Source organism: Pempheris klunzingeri, chromosome 6, assembly GCF_042242105.1.
Source record: "Pempheris klunzingeri isolate RE-2024b chromosome 6, fPemKlu1.hap1, whole genome shotgun sequence".
NCBI lineage: Eukaryota > Metazoa > Chordata > Actinopteri > Acropomatiformes > Pempheridae > Pempheris > Pempheris klunzingeri.
The window spans coordinates 9533990-9552820 of NC_092017.1; the positions used below are offsets into that span (position 1 = coordinate 9533990).

General features: G+C 43.5%; 2 protein-coding genes across 5 annotated transcripts; one reads left to right on the forward strand and one right to left on the reverse strand.

Moving 5' to 3' along the window:
• Positions 1–251: 251 nt before the first annotated feature.
• On the reverse strand, positions 252–9993 carry uap1 (UDP-N-acetylglucosamine pyrophosphorylase 1). Of its 4 annotated transcripts, XM_070832540.1 has the most exons (12): positions 9909–9993; positions 8749–9058; positions 7281–7485; positions 6509–6684; positions 6243–6415; positions 3705–3898; positions 3405–3545; positions 1829–2017; positions 1534–1575; positions 1209–1227; positions 501–567; positions 266–372 (listed from the first exon to the last, which is right to left on the reverse strand). In XM_070832540.1, the coding sequence occupies exons 2-12, from the start codon at positions 9029–9031 to the stop codon at positions 365–367; spliced, it is 1497 nt and encodes a 498-aa protein (XP_070688641.1). In that variant the 5' UTR covers positions 9032–9058; positions 9909–9993; the 3' UTR covers positions 266–364. The 4 variants fall into 4 exon arrangements, 3 of the variants coding, with proteins under 3 accessions (XP_070688639.1, XP_070688640.1, XP_070688641.1); XM_070832538.1 differs by lacking the exon at positions 1209–1227 and having other exon boundaries at positions 252–372; XR_011584366.1 differs by having other exon boundaries at positions 304–372; positions 501–1351.
• Positions 9994–12373: 2380 nt separating this feature from the next.
• Positions 12374–18621, forward strand: ubxn6 (UBX domain protein 6). Its single transcript, XM_070832597.1, has 11 exons — positions 12374–12530; positions 13052–13209; positions 14065–14129; positions 14245–14373; positions 14520–14617; positions 14716–14791; positions 14873–14957; positions 15125–15344; positions 15706–15836; positions 15940–16088; positions 16712–18621. The coding sequence occupies exons 1-11, from the start codon at positions 12448–12450 to the stop codon at positions 16835–16837; spliced, it is 1320 nt and encodes a 439-aa protein (XP_070688698.1). The 5' UTR covers positions 12374–12447; the 3' UTR covers positions 16838–18621.
• Positions 18622–18831: the final 210 nt, after the last annotated feature.

Sequence of the window (18831 nt, forward strand, 5' to 3'; positions counted from 1 at the left end):
ACAAATGTGAACTAAAGTATGACATCAACAGACAAAGCAAAGAAAACTTGGCGCTGAAAAGAAAAACCATACACTTCATCTTGCTCGTTCATTCATTTCAGATAGGACAGCTTCTTTCATGAACACATGCATGCGACATTTGTTATTGCACGGCGATATCACAGTTTTCCCCGCAAACGTTGAGGGACAAATGGAGGTCGTCTTTGGGTTGTCCCTCTATTTCTCGCTCTCGCTCACTCCCCCCCCCCCCCCCCCCCGCCCCCCCCCCCCTTTCATTGTCTAAACTCCGTTCTTCACCAGCTCATGGACTCCATGTCCGTCGATCATCAGGTTTGGATGAAACTCCCGCCCCTGCACCAGCTCTTCAAGACCCTTAAAAGCAGTGAACAACACCATCAGGATATTGTTAGTGGGTGAACACAGCGATTATTTCAGGTGGACAGCAGGAAAAGCACAACATCTGGAGTTTCCATTTCATACAATCGGCTTTGCCTCCTTACCTCTCCCCCGTAGGACACCAGCGGGGAGATCTCGCATTTGATTGGCAGGTCTGTTCCATCCTTCAGGCTGTGTTGGGAAAGGAACAGAGAGGATCAGGAGAAAAACAAAGTGAAACAGGGTGAGCGATTCTCTCTATGAGAAGGCAGACGGACTGAAGTTGAGAGAAGCAGCTGCACGTCCTTGGCACAGCTGTTCTTCTACTGCGGCTTGTGATTAGAGTTCAAAGGCAGAGAGTCAGAGCGTCATCATTCCCAAACACGACCAGTGATTAGTCCTCGGACCCGTAACAGACTTCCTCTAGAAGAAAGCAGATGAATGGCAGGTAATGCGGCTGTGTCTCCTCCCATTGCTTCTGAAAACACTGGAAGAACTGTCCACCACATTGCTGCCACTCAGCTTGTTTTTTCTAGATAATCATTACAGACAACAATCACTAATCACACATCAGGAACTTCAGGTGTTTTCTGAGCAGCTGCCTGCACAGCTGTATCATGAGAATGAAGGGGAAGCTGAATTATTGACGGAAAGCGCACCCTCTGAGAATTTTAGCACATGCTCATTTAAAAACAAGCAGGTGGATTTTAACTTAAAAGGCAAACTAGCAAGCAAAGAACCATGACGAAATTATTTTCAACACAAATCAACAGGTCCATCATCTATTGCAGAAAGTGTGACTGATGCCCATTACCCAGCATGCAATACATTACGTGTATTAGTAGCAACCATCTGAGGGGAAAAAGATCTGTCAGCAGGTCGTTATGACTGTACATCATCTGACCAGGACGCTAAAAGGACTGCGTATTCATTCGTCTAATCTGATCCTCGCTGTCATTTCCTTCATCACAACTGACTGTAAAGAGATAGAAAAATGGCTGCTGACTGGCACGTGTGCCGCTTTTCAGTGGTAATGAAGGAAAGGGGATGTCAAAGATCAGATGTAATGTTATATGGTGTTAACACGTCTGAGCGAGAGGGAGAGAAAGCCAAAACCCCATCACCATGCACTCAGTACTGCAGGGGGATAATAATTACTTTCTGTTGCCATCATCTGTGACACTGCCTGCTGCTCCGTCTCTGGAAACATTGCACGGGACACACAGGAGTAAGACCAAGCATGAGAGAAGGGGAAGTGAGATGTGAGGCTAAAAGAATATGATGTCTATAACACAAACAAAAAAAAGCCAGTGCATGTAGTTTGTACACAAAGTGTGGGGAGTGTTGGGAAGGCGGGAACGACCACGAGGAACCCGTTTGTGTGTGTGTGTGTGTGTGTCTTGTGAACTGACATGACATGACATGCATGATGCCTTTTAGCAGCTGCGGTCACCTGGGTATGGCGGGCACGCGCCGGCCATTCTCGTCGATGAAGTGGCCTCCGGCGTTGAGCACCCAGCGGTGGTGGAGGGACATGAGGGAGTGTCTGGCTGTGGTGGGTGTGTCCTTTCCGTCCTGACTGTCTGCGTTCTTTAGCGGAGAGAACTCGTCCTCCCGGAGCACCTCGTACACAACAAATGTCCTGTTGGGCACAAATAGCAGCACGTCAGCACGTGGGCAAACCTGTCTCAGTATGACAGGCTGTCATACCACACCCAGCCTTTCTTAACAGCAGAAACCATTAGTCGATAGACGGAAAAAAATCAATAACTGATAACTGAAAAGTTTCAATAATCAATTAGTTGTCAATTATAAAGTACAAACACCAAAAATTCTCCTCTTCCAGCTTCTCAGATGTGATGATTTGCTGCTTCTCTAATTTGTATCATTGTAAAATGTTTTTGAATGTTGGTTGGACAAAACAAGCAATGTGAAGGACATTGGACTCTGAGAAACTGTTATACATAAACATATCAATTAACTTAAACTTCGAGATAACTTTCAAACCATGTATTTATCAGAAAAATTTCATGCATCTTAAAGGTTGTTTTTTTTGCGAATGGATCTCATTCTGATCATAAATCCTTTACAGTCATTTCAGGGTGTTTGTATCCATTGTTTTACAGCCGTTCTTTTTGTAAAAAATAGGGGAAAAGTCTTATTTGGTCAGTGTGGCCACTACACCAAAAATTACCTCACAAACCAGCAAGGGTCAGAAATGATGGGTTGCATAGTCAGAGCAAATGAAACATGCATATCAACACTTGGCTGTTGAACAGCAACCAAATATGCAATGCCTTCTGACTAAAACGTGCATAATACATGGCACACGTGGCCACTCAACAGACTACGAGAACCTCGACCAAACAGTACTGAGAAAGAACGGAAAACGAGTCGGACGTCTTAAAAATCCGGCTGCAATGTGAGTCAGCCCATCTGGATTCTGCTAAAAGCTGCCAGTCTGCCAGTCCGGCACAACCGTAATCCATCTTCTCAGCAACGCCAAAAACTATTCCTCATCTTTTTTACTTTGAAATACAGCGAACAAACCTCGGAGGAAGCTGGACATGTCTGCAGTGTTTTTCCATCCGTCAATCATTACAGGAATCCTTTCATTAGATGTAAAGTTCTATTAGTAGTGGCGTGACTCAAAGCTGATGTCATGCAACACTGGAGGAGGTGGAACGAGTGAACAGCTCATAAACCTCCATCCTCCTGCAGAGACTTTGGCAGGCTTGGCCTGCTGGACCAGACCTTGGAGCAATGGCAGAGCTGGGACTGGTGGATAGAGATCGGGACTGGAAAAAGGGGCTGGTTCATGCATGGAAGGACAGATCAAGGACCAGTCAAACCCCGGGCCCGAAGGCCTGCCAGAGGAACATTTGCAATCCAGCCACCTCTCACATGGAGCATAAGATATTCATTGTATTCTTAGTACTTTGAAGGGCTTTTATTTTGAGGTGAGAGGCCGTCTGCTGATGCTGTCACACAATCTGTGCCCTCTGCGGAAAAAGCACACAGTAACTTACTTGGCGAACTGGAAGATGTCAAAAACGAACTTTTCCATTTTAATCCCATTTGGTTTGTCTGGTTTGATTAGCTGACCCGCTGCATCCACATATGGGATCTTCTTCTGGGCCACGTGGTGCTGCAGCTTTGGCTCGTACTTCCTGATATACATATAAACAAAGAGAAAAAAGGAATCTAGTTAGTTGCTGCACATTTACTGTATAATCATGTTGGGCTCCATTTTGACAGAGAAGAGCACAAACTTCATGAAAAAAAAAAAAAGAAAAAGTGTGCATGTGTTGAGTGTGCATTAGTCTTACTTCACTACATCTCTGAGGAAGGAGAAGCTGAAGAAATGATTGGCCACGTTTCCTGCGTTGAACATCAGTCGGCCGTCAGCGCTCCGCTTCTCAGCAGTTGCCAGGGTGATCTCGCTGTACTCTACCACCTGATACAGCCCGTCCACCTTGCAGACCACACCCACCGCCTCTGTTGGATTGGTTTTCTCCACCACCTGGAGACAATGAAGACTGTAGCTACCAGGACAACTGAACCATGAACCCATTAAAATCACGTCAGTCAGCCTTAATTCTGCAATACGAATAAGAATTAGCATCATGAACTCCACCTATATAAAGAAATACTCAAAAAAACATTCCCTGATGTTCCCCTTTTTTATGCAAAAGTGGAGTTGTACATAACAGCTGGTGAATAACAAATGTATTAAAATGGGACATTGGCTTTTAAAAAAGGCAAAATAGCAGAGGTAGGAGTAAAAATAAGTTTAATATTTAAATAAGACTCAAAAACTGCTACAAAAGGATCAGACCTTTGTAAGTATATTCCACTTTATACAGCCAGCAAGTTATGCACTGAATGAAAAAAACCCTCTCCCCATCTGTTGGTTGCTAATGACAGAGTAGAGTCCTGATGAGGGGGTTGGTGAGCAGGGTGGGGTGGAGGGTGTGGGGTGGGGTGGGGGGTAGAAGCCACATGAACTGTAGCAGAGCATAGTAATTTATGACGGGAGGGTGGGACTCTGCTCTGATCTGATCCTTCCATCTCTGCTCCACTGCACCGCTCATAATGTCAAACGGCAGCGAGGTCTCCACCATCTTCAGTTCCACTCAGTTAGATATTTAAATCTATTCTGCATTAGCTGGAAAATACACACAGTATGATGATAAAAATGATTTCAGCGCTACAGTACTGCTGTAAGAGCTTCAGACAAACTCTGGATATCTACCAAGCATGATCTCATTTATATGGGACTGTAAAGACAAAACTGTGATAACTGAGACTAAAAGGAAACTTGACTCAGTATTTTGATGATGTTGCCATGGCAGGTATATATATTTTTTGAAATCTTGTTATTAGTTGGACCTGGCAGCGATGGTTAGTCAAACGTATGAATAAGATCATTTCCTGTTTCCCAAGACAGAGATTTGGGCCTCAACAACATACTGTATATGTAACTTGTCTGGTGTATCGTTTACTGATATTTGGATTTCCCATTGGTGGTAACCATGACGACGACAACAACTCCAACAATTTTACAGCGGGAGGCCCACCTGATAATCAACAGCAACGGGCCAATACGTCTCTTCCAGCTTCACACTGTGCAATTGTTTCACAATAACAACTACATGACTACAAGTCAGCACAGAGTCTCCAATCACCACGTGACTCCCAAAGCTTTTAGTAAATCATTAATAACATAATCTCATCGCTCCTCTCTCTTTTCATTTCATGTAAACTTGGGTTTTAGCCTTTTAGAGTGTAATTTGTTGCTTTCTATTGTCTTTTTATTCATTCAACATGTGAGACAGGACAAGTCACTGTAATAATAAAAGATGAAACTGACTAAACTGGCTTTGCTGGTGCATCGTCTTATCTCAGCCTGATGGAGCTGTTCTGTGAGGCGCATACCAACTATTTATTCCTCACACAGTATGGTGGCCGTACTGATCCATATTACTAGCCAAAGAAAAATGAGAGGATTATGAAAAAGAAAACAGCTATAATGAATCATGAATATGGTTTATTTACTAGTGGAAAAGTTTTTATTTCAACTATTGCACCCTGAAAAGTATTTTTCCTTCCTGAAAAGAAGGAAAAGTCTTTTCAGAGACACCGTTTAGGAAAAAAAAGCGGCATCTCCATGTCACAATCGTGCGAAGATTCTGGGCTCAACCCTCACATTTCCTGGGAAGCTGCAACAAATGTATAGCTCAGGACGAGGTGACAAAGGGGCCTGTATCTCCACCCAGTGGTGAGATGTGGAAGGTGCAGCTGACTGGAAACAGTTAAACTGACCACACCTTCAATACAAGACAGACGGGCACTCGGAAGATATGAATCAACATCTGTTATCCTCGTGGAATTTAAAGAAAACAACAGTGACTGATCAGACTCGTGTTGCATAGCAGTCATATGGCTTGACTGCTGATGTAGTTTGTTCACTTATGACACACATCACGATAAGGATTGATAAGGATGTTTCTTTGCCCTATTTGATGATTTGATTTGGTTGTAATCATTGCATGCATACACCCTTGAAATATCATTATTTCCGGGTCTGATAAAAGGTAACTGAGCTTATCAGCGTTTGGCTGTGCACCAGCCAAGAGAGAGACATGACTGCATTCATATTCACTGAGTAATTCCAATAGGCCTGCTGTTCTAGATGGCCAATTCTTAAAAAGTAACATTGTAACAACATTAAGACCTTTAAAATCAAACATTTCCAACCACAATCTTTGATAAATCAGTTTCATACCTCTTCAGCACTCAATTCATCTTAAGATGCAGAGACCCTAAAATCAAGGAAAAAATGAATAAAGCACAGTGTGACCAACCTTAGCTCCACAGTCCGCTCCCTTCTGCACACAGAAACCAACAAAGGCGGGATCTGCCACTTTGACCAGGATGTTATCCACACAATACACATGGATGAGCTCAACCCCCCTCCGCTCCATATCATCCATGATGCCCTGGTTGCCCAGGGCTCTGTAGAGACCCCCGTTTCCATCTGAAATACAAACCGACACACAAACTCCAATTGGCAAATGAGACACAACAACACTGAAGGGAGCCAAAAGGCACGAATCCTGAGCGGACTCACCTGGCGCCATGGAGAGCTTTCCTTTGCTCTCCAGGATGATCTTGCCTTTGTAGTCCATGGCTGGCAGCATGCCCTGCTGGAAGAAGATGATGTTGTTCTTGTCCAAGCCAAAATAGTTATGTTGTGAGAAGAAGTCCTTGGTGGACTCCATTGTCCTGCCGCTGGTCATGATGTACCTGAAGGCAACACAGTGGGAACTTAGCACTGATTCATGCATCATTTGTTTTCCTCTCTACAGGTGTAAAACAGGGGGCTGAGGGAAGAGGGGGGATATGTGCTCAGAAAAAGCTTTTTTAAATGCTATAGAAAATTTTCAGTGACTACTGAAAAAAATTAAATTTACAACAAAGCTGGCATCACCCCAAGGCGGAAAATAAGGAAGTATAACAACTTCCTTATAGAATCATACCTACTGAGGATTATGTCAGGAACAATTAGGCCATAACTACAGAGTTATGTAGACTTTATACACTCTACTGCCTTCCCGGTATCTCCATCTTTCGGTTTTTCCTCAGTGTCCTTGGATCTGCTCCACAGGGAACTAATCCTTTTCCAGTAATGCAACTTGTGTGACTGAGTGTCCTATGATGCTGGCAGTGATTTGGCCCAGTTAATCATCATGCAAGCACAACTGGGACAAATGGTTTTCACTCTCATTATGAACAGAGAGTGACTTAGATCTGATTGTGTTCAAATAAAGCGCTTTTTTAACAGACAGGCACATAAACTGAAATGCCTTAGTCGTCTCTTCCTAAATAACATGGAGTCTCACCAGGGAATACAGCACTTGATTTTGTGCCTCTGCTCAGCCAGCTGTTGGAGCCTCAACACGCGTTCAGCCTGGATCTGAAAGAGGGTTTTGTGGGACGGCAGCCCCACGTCGTACATGCCTTTGGGGTAAGAGACTCCGAGTCTGGTTCCCTGGCCCCCAGCCAGCAGCAGGACCGCCACTTTACTCTGAGAGATGCAGCGCAGACCTGAAGGAGCACAGGAATTGAATTGCCATAAACAGTAGTAAGAATGTGTCCTATGAAGTGTATTTAAGATGGTGAAACAGAGCTATGACGGTACACAATCTCGATTCACCAAAGTTCATCTCTAATGATGGGCATGGTGTATTCTTTTTGCCTTTGTAAGGATGTTTTAGATGAATAACTCTGATCACAATTGTTAATAAAATGTATTAAGCCATCGCACAACATTTTATGACTAGTCCTGCAGGACTTTGACAATGTGACATAATATGTTTGCCCTGAACTGAGATCTAATTACCCCACCAGAGTCTGTGATTGCCTTTATTGTGGTTCATTAGTTCAATTGGTTTATAAGGGTTCGAGTTTATCTTACATAAACTTCTGCTGCGTGACATGATACACAGCAGTCTTCTTTTTTACAAGTGCCAAAAGACAAGGTTTATACCAGCGGACTGGGCAGGCCTGCTAGACTTTGACTACCCTCCGAAGCATATGAACACGCACACACTCACACACTCACACACCACGCCCTGCACACACATTCGGTCGAAACAGAGCGCAGTGACCTCATGAAAGAGGGTCATGCAGCAACTCTATTTACGTCAGGCCCAAATCAAAACCAGATGCTCTCTGCTGCCCGACTCCACTGTCATCCTCCCCCAGGAAAAATCTCGGACTCGCTAAATGGTCAGACCCCCACTGCGAGGAGGATTGCGCAAAGTATAATGAACAATACAAGCTGGCTTACTCCCGTCAAATCTACGCAGGAGGCTGAGACTGGGAGTAGTTTGTGGGTTTAGATAACCACACAGCAGGCAAAGAGGGAGTTTCTGATGCCTGACTTCTCAGTAAGCTATTACACAAGGTTTTATTACGTCTGCTTTTGTGGGGGTTTAAAATAACAGTAGCAAAAGTTATCAGGACACCCGCTGTCCCACCTCAGCAGCAAAGCATCTGGGTTATCATGTGATGTTTTAATCCCCTTTGGGCTTCCCAGTCAGATATCAGGCAATCTTTACTCTCTCTCACCTGTGGGCCTTCACTTTGTGTTTGAAAGTTGCTCAACAATAAGACTTCATCGCAAAGCTTCAGTCACTCTGAAGGGTTAGTGTTCCTGCAGTAACTAGGCAAGTCTTGCTTAACAATACGTAATTGCCCTTCCTTATAGCATGCAGTACACTGGTCAAATAACGGTGTAAATGTTAACATGCTGTAGCACAGTGCCTGTAGCTTTCTGAGGGTGGAAACAGTCTTGATGGAGCTCACCTGTTAGCTCCCAGTCTTTAAGACTCTCCCTGTCCCTCGTCACACTCCCCAGCACCTCCCTGGGCACCGGCTCCATGCGGGCGTCCATCTTCTCGTGCCTGCTGCTGCTTGACATCTCCATGGCGCTCCTGAAGAATCCATTGATCTCCTGAAAGTCCATCTGCTGGAGTTCGAGGGTCAAGTCTGCCTGCTCCTCAGGGCTCAACTCGTTCAAGAAACGCAGGAGGTGAGATTGGTCGGCATCAGCCAACCTCTGCACGAGTCCGCTGGCGCTTGGGTCCATGATCAACAGTGCTTTTGATTAGCTCTGCTCACTGAAACATAGATAAAAAAAAGAGGATGAGTGGTGAGCAGGCCTGTAGCTGCCCCTGAGGATGCAGAGGTCACATCCTCAGCCATATGAAGAGGAGTTCAAATTCTACAGTTACACACATATTACACATGTTGGGATTTTGAAACTGCCTCAGATATCTTTCGGACTAAATTTGATTGTTTACCCAACAAAATCAGAATGAAAGGAATATGGTATTCTCAGCAACAGCTACATAAATGGCACGCAGACATATAAAATATAAAATTTCACTTGATTGCTTGACAAAACTGTTTTAGGTGGGTTGAGGTTTCTGTGGAAAACTGGACTTGTGACCTCAGTATTTCAACAGTCCTGACTGCTGCTGGTAAAACTAGCACAACTGGTGACAACATGACATTTGTACTGTAGGCAAAGCCTTATTGTGGTGTAATTACTGTCTGTTTGCACCCACACCTACAAAGAGCAGCTTGCTGGACCAGGAAATCATTACACACACCACTCTCTGGCTCTTACTGCATCTGAATGGGATGCTGACGGATCCCATATCCATGACACTTTCAGACTTTTTGTTTCCAGGAGGCTGTGTCATGTAATCCACACGGTTTTAAAGCTGAGGCTACTCTTGCCAAAATAAAGCAGGTATGTCTCATTGAACCCACAGCAGACACAAACTCAGCATTAGGACGGTGCAATGAAACAGGCTGCAGTTTGAAACGAAAGCTCCCTTTATCAGTCGCGCTGTTTGGCTGCTGTCCGCCGGGCACATGCTAGCAGCTAGCCGGCTAACTGTGGAGGAAACAGTCCGCCCGGTGAACACATAAAACACACCATGAATGAAATATCACACTCCTACCTCTTACAGGTGCTCCTCTTCGGTTTGAGAGCATTAACGCCAGTCGCTGCGTGGCTCTTGTACCGTGCGGACGCCTCCTACCCGGACTACACCTCCTGCTACGTCACGTTGACGTGGCACCAGAGACGGCGCCGACGGAGGGTGCGTGACGCTGCTTTCAAGTGCTGCTCGGAAATTTTTTCACATTTCATACCCAGAAATTATGGAAAAGTTTGAAAACATGGTGGATATTAACTACATTAAGTGGTTTACGCAGGGACTTAAGTACAATTGTTCAGGTATTTGTACTTAGGTGTTGTGTGCTATCGTATACTTGCACTGCACTACATTTACAGATTACGATTTTACACTAAAAATCACACAAAACAATGCACTGATATGTTTTCCATGCTTTTTGGATTATTACCCCTGAAGCTGTGCCCAACTGGACCCACTACACAGATTTCAGAGACTGAAATCCTATTAAGAAACTCAACCCCTCAGATTTATCCTGTGACCTTTAGGGGGGACTATCTCTTGTTGTCAATGAACATGCCAAAGTTGCTTCATTTAGCTTAGAAAACGATGATTTGTTGATTCAGGTTGGTAAATGCTAAAAATGCATTGTGATCAATGAAAAAGACAGAGAACCTAAGCTTTAATAATTAATACAGAAAACCTTCATCCTCCATGAGTTTCTCATGAGTGAAACACTGAGAAATGCTGGTGGCCCTTTTCCAGGTGATATTTACGATGCAGTGCACTCACTTTTTTGATTCGTTGTGATCACAATGGGAACGTTCAACACCAACAGGAAGGTGCGTGTGCAGAGCGAGGCCCAGCCGACCAGGTTAAAGCCCTAAACTGTCATTTTACAACAACCTGCTGTTGTAAAAGACACATTTACAATCCACTCTTCAGTCTTCCTGCTCATCATCCAAACTGAAAGTCCAGATTGCTCTTGACGCCATTTGGCTGACTGACTCCTGCAGGTGTCGAAACTTCCAGGTCCCAGCGGGAGCTAGTACAAGCATCACTCCCCCACCCGTTATTATCATCGGGGTCAACTTTTGAAGTGAGATTCAGTATCAATGAAGTTGGTGCGTTTTTTATTAGCAGGCCTTCATCACCCACCACAAGGATCATCACTTCCTTTACCCCCGCGCAATTAATTTAAAAAGCTCAGCAGCCAAATTTCCAATTTCATAGCATTCATAGATTAAAAAGTTAGGTCACCATAAATATGGTACATCAACTAACTTTCCAACCTCCAGGCGTCATAGCCACAATGGGACACCAAACCTGACCACGGTATCTGGGGATCTTCTCCCAGAAAACTGAAGCTGGAGGGTCGGCTGAGCTCCAGCTACAAACAGTAGCAATGTATGAAAGGAGGAAAACACATTGTTCAAAGACAGTGGATCACACTGGGTCACTGTTCAGGAAACAAGCAAACTAGATTTTCACACATATTTGCTGATAAAACTACAAAGGCAATTCATCTTCGGACACCTTGGCAGCTAAATTAAGCTAATAACCAATATAAATAAGAGCTAGGATGAATATCAGAGCAATCGTTCTTCAGACGACCTGGCCTGTCTGAATGATTGAAGACAACAAAGCTCTTGTTTGCATGGCTGTTTAGATTTCAGTAGATTTAAACTGTCGCAACCATCCATCAAATCCATGTCGGAAAACGTGCAGAGACTATGAACACACTAAGCCTGTCCTTATCTCCTGACACTGCAGAAACATCCTTGAACCAAATAGTGGTCATTCTTTCCATCACTAGTGACCATAGTGGCCCAATAATGGCAGGAGCAAAGAGTACTATTAAAGGGATCAATCTGTGTCTCTGTGTGTGTGTGTTTACTTTTATAGGCATCACTGGGGTCACTAGGAGGAAGGCTTAAGTGGTCCTGGGAGCCTCTCCTCTGACAAAGCATCCTGGGAAGTGTGTCTCCTACACTGACGCTGTACTCGTCCATCAGCACACACGCACAAACATGTGAAGGCTGACATGCAGAGAGCAGTGTAAACAAGTCAAAACTGAAGCATGAAGAGTCGCATTAGTGACGGGATTTTGAAGGCTTGATCCTTTACGTCTTAGTGTGTGTGCATGTGTGTGTGCGTGTGTGTGTGTGTGTGTGTGCGTGTGTGTGTGTGTGTGTGTGTGTGTGTACTGCATGGGGCAGGGGATACTAAGCTGCATCTGACACTTCAAGCTTTTTTCGAGCACTACTTTTGAAAAAGTAACCTTTTCAAGTGTAAGTTAAAAAAGAAACTGAAAAAAGTAGCTGTTGAAAGCACAACATAAAAAATGGTGTTTAAAGGTCACGTTTTCTTACTTAAATATGATTGTTGACAGTAACTTCACAGAGTTACAAAGTGAAGCTACTTTGTTTTTCAGCCACACGGGGGCGACACGACCCCCGGAGGCGGAAGCAGAAGCAGTTTTCTGTCAGCTGACACATTTTTGTTTTGGTCCTCCTCCCAGCTACGGCTCTCTTCATCTATCAGTGTTTCCAGACTCTCCCTGTCACAGCCGAAGGAAATGAAGAAGTTTTTCGATGACATTAAGAAAGACATGAAATTTAAATCTGCGGGACCTGGGAAGAAGCTGACAGAAGACGCCAGGCAAAGACAAAACTTTTCACAGCTGCTACAACACGCTAGCTAGCTGGTAGCAAAATTGAGTTAGCCAGTAGCTAGCTGCAGCTCATTAATGATTATTGGGTCGATATAAGCGTGTTGTAAAGCTAAGCAGAGCAATGCTAATCGTTGAAGTGCATGTTGGGTAGCTTTTATCAGGCTAGCTGTTGTCCACTGTCTTATGTAACACTTGTGTAGCACAGCGGGAGGCGTCCATCTAATTTCAGGGAAGCTAACAGTTAATCCCTGAACAAGCTCATTTAGCCAGTGGTTTTAGAGGCTAATGTAAAGTGACTTTTACTGCTAGTAGAGCCAGCTAACCACTCACCAGTAAATAGACTTGCTGTGTCCCTGATATTGTTGTCGTTAGCACTTGAGTTAGCCTAGCTAGCTAAAGATGCTCACTTCTGATGTGACAAAGTAGCATAATGTGGCTGTTTGGGGGGCCAACGTGAAGCCACAACATGTCTCCTCACTCCGCTTCTCCATCCTCCTCAACACTGTAGTAGTAAGGCCGAGGTGGTGCAGAGCAGCTCCGGTGCCAAGAATCATCGCCATGCCCCCAGTGAGGGAGCCCAGAGGGCTGGAGCTGCAGCCCTGGCCCGGATCGAGCAGCACCCGAAGCCGAAGGTGCACACCTCCCAGGACGCCATCAGGAACCAGGGTGAGACAGACGACCCTCATCCCACAGTGGTCCAGTCTGAGACTAATCCAGCCCCCTCCTCACATCACTGTTACCTTCTCCTTTGAATAATAACAGTAATAGTAGTGATTACACCCAGGTGTCATCACATCAGGGTTATGGGTTGTAGTAATCAAGACAGCTCTGATTAAACACGTAATTTATAGGTCAATTAATGCATCAGACCGTCAGTTTTGGAAAGTAATATAAGTAAAGTGTCAACTTAGTAATATTTTCACTGATACTGTTTGAAATGGTTGTCTGATTGTGGTGTGGTCCTCTGCTGTAATACATCTGGCAAATTAACATCAGACGAGCTCTTGAAAACCACTTATTCAGCCATAAAATGGGTTTAAAAAGACTTTAAATCAGTTGTGTAGGACAATACTTAATACTATGATGATTATTGTAATCATTTGCTTATTTGGAATAACTAGGATTAGTGATTTTGGCTTTAGAAATATACCAATATATCCCCTGTCCTGACTTTATTAGTGTTTATATGTTAAGGTCAGATCATTTGGTTTGTCACTGTGCTGCATGTACTACTTCTGTTCTTGGAGTTGTTTGTGTGATTATGCACAAATTATGAAATCCATGGAAAGTGGATGTGGGTGTTGTATCCAATATCTGTTGTACTTGTAAGCAGATGGTCTTTAATTATGTTTATAGGTTAGGGTTATGGTCTATGTTTTGAGTAACGTGTGTATAGAGCAATTTCAGTCATCCCAGAAAGTTTTTGTTTTTTAAACTGCAATACAATTTTATTAAAGCATCACAATTTAGTTTTATAATGATTATGAGACTCATTGCATGATTTTCTGTTTTCACTCATAGTTAGGAGAGAACTGGAGGCAGAGGCGGCTGCACTGGCTGAAAAAAACAAGGCAGCTCCAGCGGAGGTATGTAATCCAGTGATTTGTGAGGCTAAATCAAATGACACCATTGAGATTATATTTGGCTCACAGTGCTCAGTATTTAGCCTGACGATATCTGTGAATGAATGATTCTTTTCAGGGATCCAAAGTGCCAGTGAAAGATCCCACCTGCCTCTCAGTGTCAGGTGTGTATTTCAAGTGTTCGCTAACCGGAGCCACATTAACTAAGAGTGAGAGGGAAGCACACACTAAAGAGGCCATTTTAATGGTACGTCTGAAGATATTGTCAATGTTGTTGTCGTTTAAGATTGAATTAGAACGAGTTTGCGATTCTTGGCAACATGATAATTTAATTTAATCTAATCTAATCTAGAGTGTTGTTGGTAAAAACATGTACTGTGTTGATACTGTCAGCGGTTTGAGGAGGATGCAGTTGAGGCCTCTGTTATGATGGTCCACACATTTAACAAAGACAGAGAGAAGGTGAAGGCCGCTGTGGACATCATAAGCAAGTAAGACGCTTGTTTTCTTCTGTTCTCACAGAGTTGAATGTCCTCCTTAACATTTACATTTATTTATGATTCATGTCTCCTTGTTGTTCTGTCAATAGGTATGTTGATAATATATGTAAGAATCCCACAGAGGAGAAATACAGGAAGATTAAACTCAGCAACAAGGTGTTCCAGGTATGTTTGTACTGTGGACCGGCAGATTTAATTGCATCCCTTTTAGTACGAGCATTTTATATAATTCCCTTTTAATTCCAGGAGAAAGTTCGTTGTGTGGAGGGCTGCAGAGAGTTCCTGCAGGCACTTGAGTTCATCAGCATTATGCTTCCTGTTGAGGGTCAAGGTGAATTAATCTGTATACCTTTTGATAAACAAGTTCCTTATCAAGTGCGTTTGCCTTGATTCATTACCGTCAACAGGCCATTTGAAATGTAAGCTTAACAAAGTCAGTCGGTTGTTTTGTTATTTTAATTGCCTTATTTTAATTGCTTGCCTTTTCCTGGATATCAGAGGAGGAAGAGGAGTTCCTGGTGTTACCGGAGCAGAGTACTGATGACCTGGAGTTGATGAAGGAGAGGAGGGATCGTCTCCAGAGAGGAGAGCCAGTCAGACCTCAGCTGGACAGACAGCCTCAAGTGTTCAGACCCTCTGCTAACGCCCAGCGCTTCGAGCTGCCTCCGGAATTCTACAACCTGTCAGCGGAGGAGCTCAAGAAGGAGCAACAGCAGAGGTACAGACTTCATGATAATAGATGGCTGTAAGAGAAGTTATAGGACTTATATTTATGAATTGAGCCACCAATAAATACATCAAATTCCAATTTTTAGTGAGTTAGCAGTGGATTCCCAACACCTGCATTTTTTCAAATGTCTTTGCTCTCGTGCACAGCAAACACGATCGTTAACAGCTGCAAACAACACACCCATCAATAATGTATGATAATGGATCCTTTTAAATCCTTTCATGTGCTCCCCAGACGTGCTGCTGTGCGTCACACACACCCCTCTGGACTGTGGTCCAGTGATGTTTGTCCGTCGTCATGTTAGAGAAGCTGCACTCCGTCACCCGCGTGTCTTGTGTGTGTTTCCCAGGAGTGATTTGGTGGAGAAGAACGCCATGCTGCGTACAAAGGCCATGAGGGAAAAAGAGGAGCAGAGGGAGAGAAGGAAATACAACTACACCCTGCTCAGGATCCGAATGCCCGATGGAAACCTGCTTCAAGGTGGGAGACTCTTCTTTTTTTTACCAATGCAAAATGAGTCAACAAGCTAAGAATTGATGACAAAGTTTTGTAGTGAGTCAGTACAGATGATGTGTGATTCCAGGGACCTTTTACGCGTGGGACCGTCTGTCTGTGCTGTTTGGGTTTGTGCGGGAGTCCTTGGTGGATGACTGGCAGCCCTTTGAGCTCATTGCTCCTGGAAGTCAGAAACTACAAGAGTCTGAAGACGTCGCTCTTGCAGAGTGTAACTTGGTGAGTTGAAATCAAAGTTCCGTCATAAAACTGGTTGTAAAGTTGTGCAACTAGTTTACATTTTCTATCACATGTTATTCATTTAATTGTAAAGCTGGTGATATTTTATTTTTCTTCTGCAAACAAATCCAATGGAAAGACTGAAACACCAACACTTAAACGATTCTACTAAGAGTTCTCTGATGCAGCACATTCCTCTGTGCCATTGTTGTCCAGACTATTAACGACATGCACGAGCCACATTATTACACTGACTGACATGGTCCTTCACTATCATGAGCACATACACACACCTTTGGCTTAATCCCACATACACCATCCTGATGACCTAAATACACACTAAAGCACCCAATGTGTATTCATCCACTGCTGAAAATAGTCCCCACCAAAAGCACTGTTTGTTAAAATCTGCTGTGCCCAGATGTTTTGGGAAAATGAAAGTGCATATTTGAAGTAGATTTTCTACATCTTCAGTAGGAACAAATGAGTTGTTTGAGGTGCCACAGACAGGTCAGGGACATTATCAAGAGTCTCTCTGCAAAAAGTCATTATTTTACCGTCTATATTATTATGTCCAGTCTCCTGCAGTTAATATCAAATTGTGCCTGAATGCTGTCCCATAGGTCCCTGCAGCTCTGCTCACATTTGCCTGGGATGCAGCTGTGCAGGCAGATATTGCGGCCGCAGGTGGAAAGAGCCCCGCCCTCCTCAAACCAGAGCTGCTGGAAACCATTCGGATCCTGAGCTGAGCAGACAACGCTCCCCCTGCTACCTCCCCTCCCCGGCACTGCTGGGGTGGAGTTGCCCCCTCACAAATGACTAGTGATAAGTTTATTTTTTACAAATCCTAACTTAAGTCGGTAGCAGCGATAAACTAGGGGCAACTTCACCCTAATGCGCTTGTTTTGCTGAGCATACCCTCCTCTCTCCTCGCAGGGATAATGTCGCACTAGAGACTGTCTCAGCAGCACATTGTGCTGAAGGAAGCTCTACTAACAGATGAAAGGAAAGCAAAGGACAGGTGTTTGTTGTTGCATCCTGAATGTACGTGCTGTGTACGATAAACAGACGGTGGCAACAGTCTTGTGTGTCCAAACAGTCAGCCAGTCAGGCATACTTCATGTGGCATGTCAAGAGACCTTGTTGTAACTGTGTTGAACCTCGGATTAACAGTCCTGTAGAATAAAATCAATAGCAAAGCCAAGTGAGTCTGGTCAGATACGGTTGTTGTGTATTTGGCATCTCGGCACCCGGCTTTACTGAAGACTTGAAACGCTGTGAGATTTTTGGGGGTGCTGGAGTTTTGTCCGTTAACCGAGGGGTCTGATTTGGTGTGATGAGTCTGATTTGCACGTTTGTCCTCTGCTCTGCAGCAGCCTTGCACTCCTTGGTGTTGCACAACAGACTCATTCTGGTTGCTTCAATAATTTAAAACTTCAAATGTATTTATTTTTATGCGTATGAGCACAAACCTAAATCCTGAATCGTAAATCAAACCTGTTTTATCTGTTTAATTGGACTTAAAATTGAGGTCCAAAACTGAGACATCATTTACTAGTAATGTCCTCAGTATATAAAATTTTAGTCGGCCATGTGCTGACAATTCAATTTGACCAGTTTTCTAGGTGTAAATGCTCTAAATGTAAAATAACAAAGCAAACCTGCAAACTTATTGCTCTGTTCACAATACTCATGTGATAAATGGTTTTTAATTGTAGAAGCTTCATGTAACCAGCTCACTCTGGCATGCAGGCAGGCATGAACCACATATCTGTTGTTCAAACCAGCAGCATGGACCCATGTTGTCATGACTAATGGTGGTTTTAGTTAATCCCAACTCTTGTAATTGTTTGTATCAAACACATTTTTTTCCACATAAAGAGGGTCTGTGTTTCAATCATGGTGGGAGTTAATGAAAATGCAGTTGGTAACACCTACCAGCTCCACTGAATCTGGTGAGAAATCACAGATTTACCACAAAACAGTGTTAAATATTCCCCTGTAACATTTCAGTGAAGATTCAGACATTTATTGACAGTGGTTTTGCTGTTCATGGATCTATACCAAGTAAATTTATAAAACCTAATTAGTTCCTTCTGCTTGTGGTTGGTTTAGACAACAACCTACCTCTCATCGCTCGTCTAATACATCCCACATGAGTTGAACACAAACTTGTAACACATAGATCGAAGATGTCCTGAGGCAGTTTTGTTTTTTAAACTACAGAAATCATTGTCATTACCTTTAACCTGTACTCATAAGTTGCCCACCAAAAACACAAATTATGTTTCCATATTTACTAAGTTATAATTTGATTGACTCTCCCAGCATTTGTAAGGCCAGGTAGCCATAGCAACATGTCTGCACTCTTCTGCTCTGCTGTCTTGTCCATCAGGTATTCAATGGAAGGGTGTAAATGTTTGATCAGCAGTGTAACCTTATTAAACTAATCAGTGAGCCGTCGTGATCTGTCCACATGTTGTGTTTTGTTGCTTTTTAAGTCTGCCTGTAATAAAGATCGCTTGCATCTCAACTTTTGTTTAACAAAATCATGAAGCCAATTTGTGTTTCATCTCCACTCTGTATCTAAAGGGAAGTTACAACTTTTTAACAACACCGTTTATACAGAAAGCCATTACGCATCACTGCATTTCCTAAAAAGCTCCTTTAACGGAGACATGTTTTCTAGAAGTATTTAAATTATGAGCTTACACCTGGACATTTAATAGTTTGAGGCTTCAGT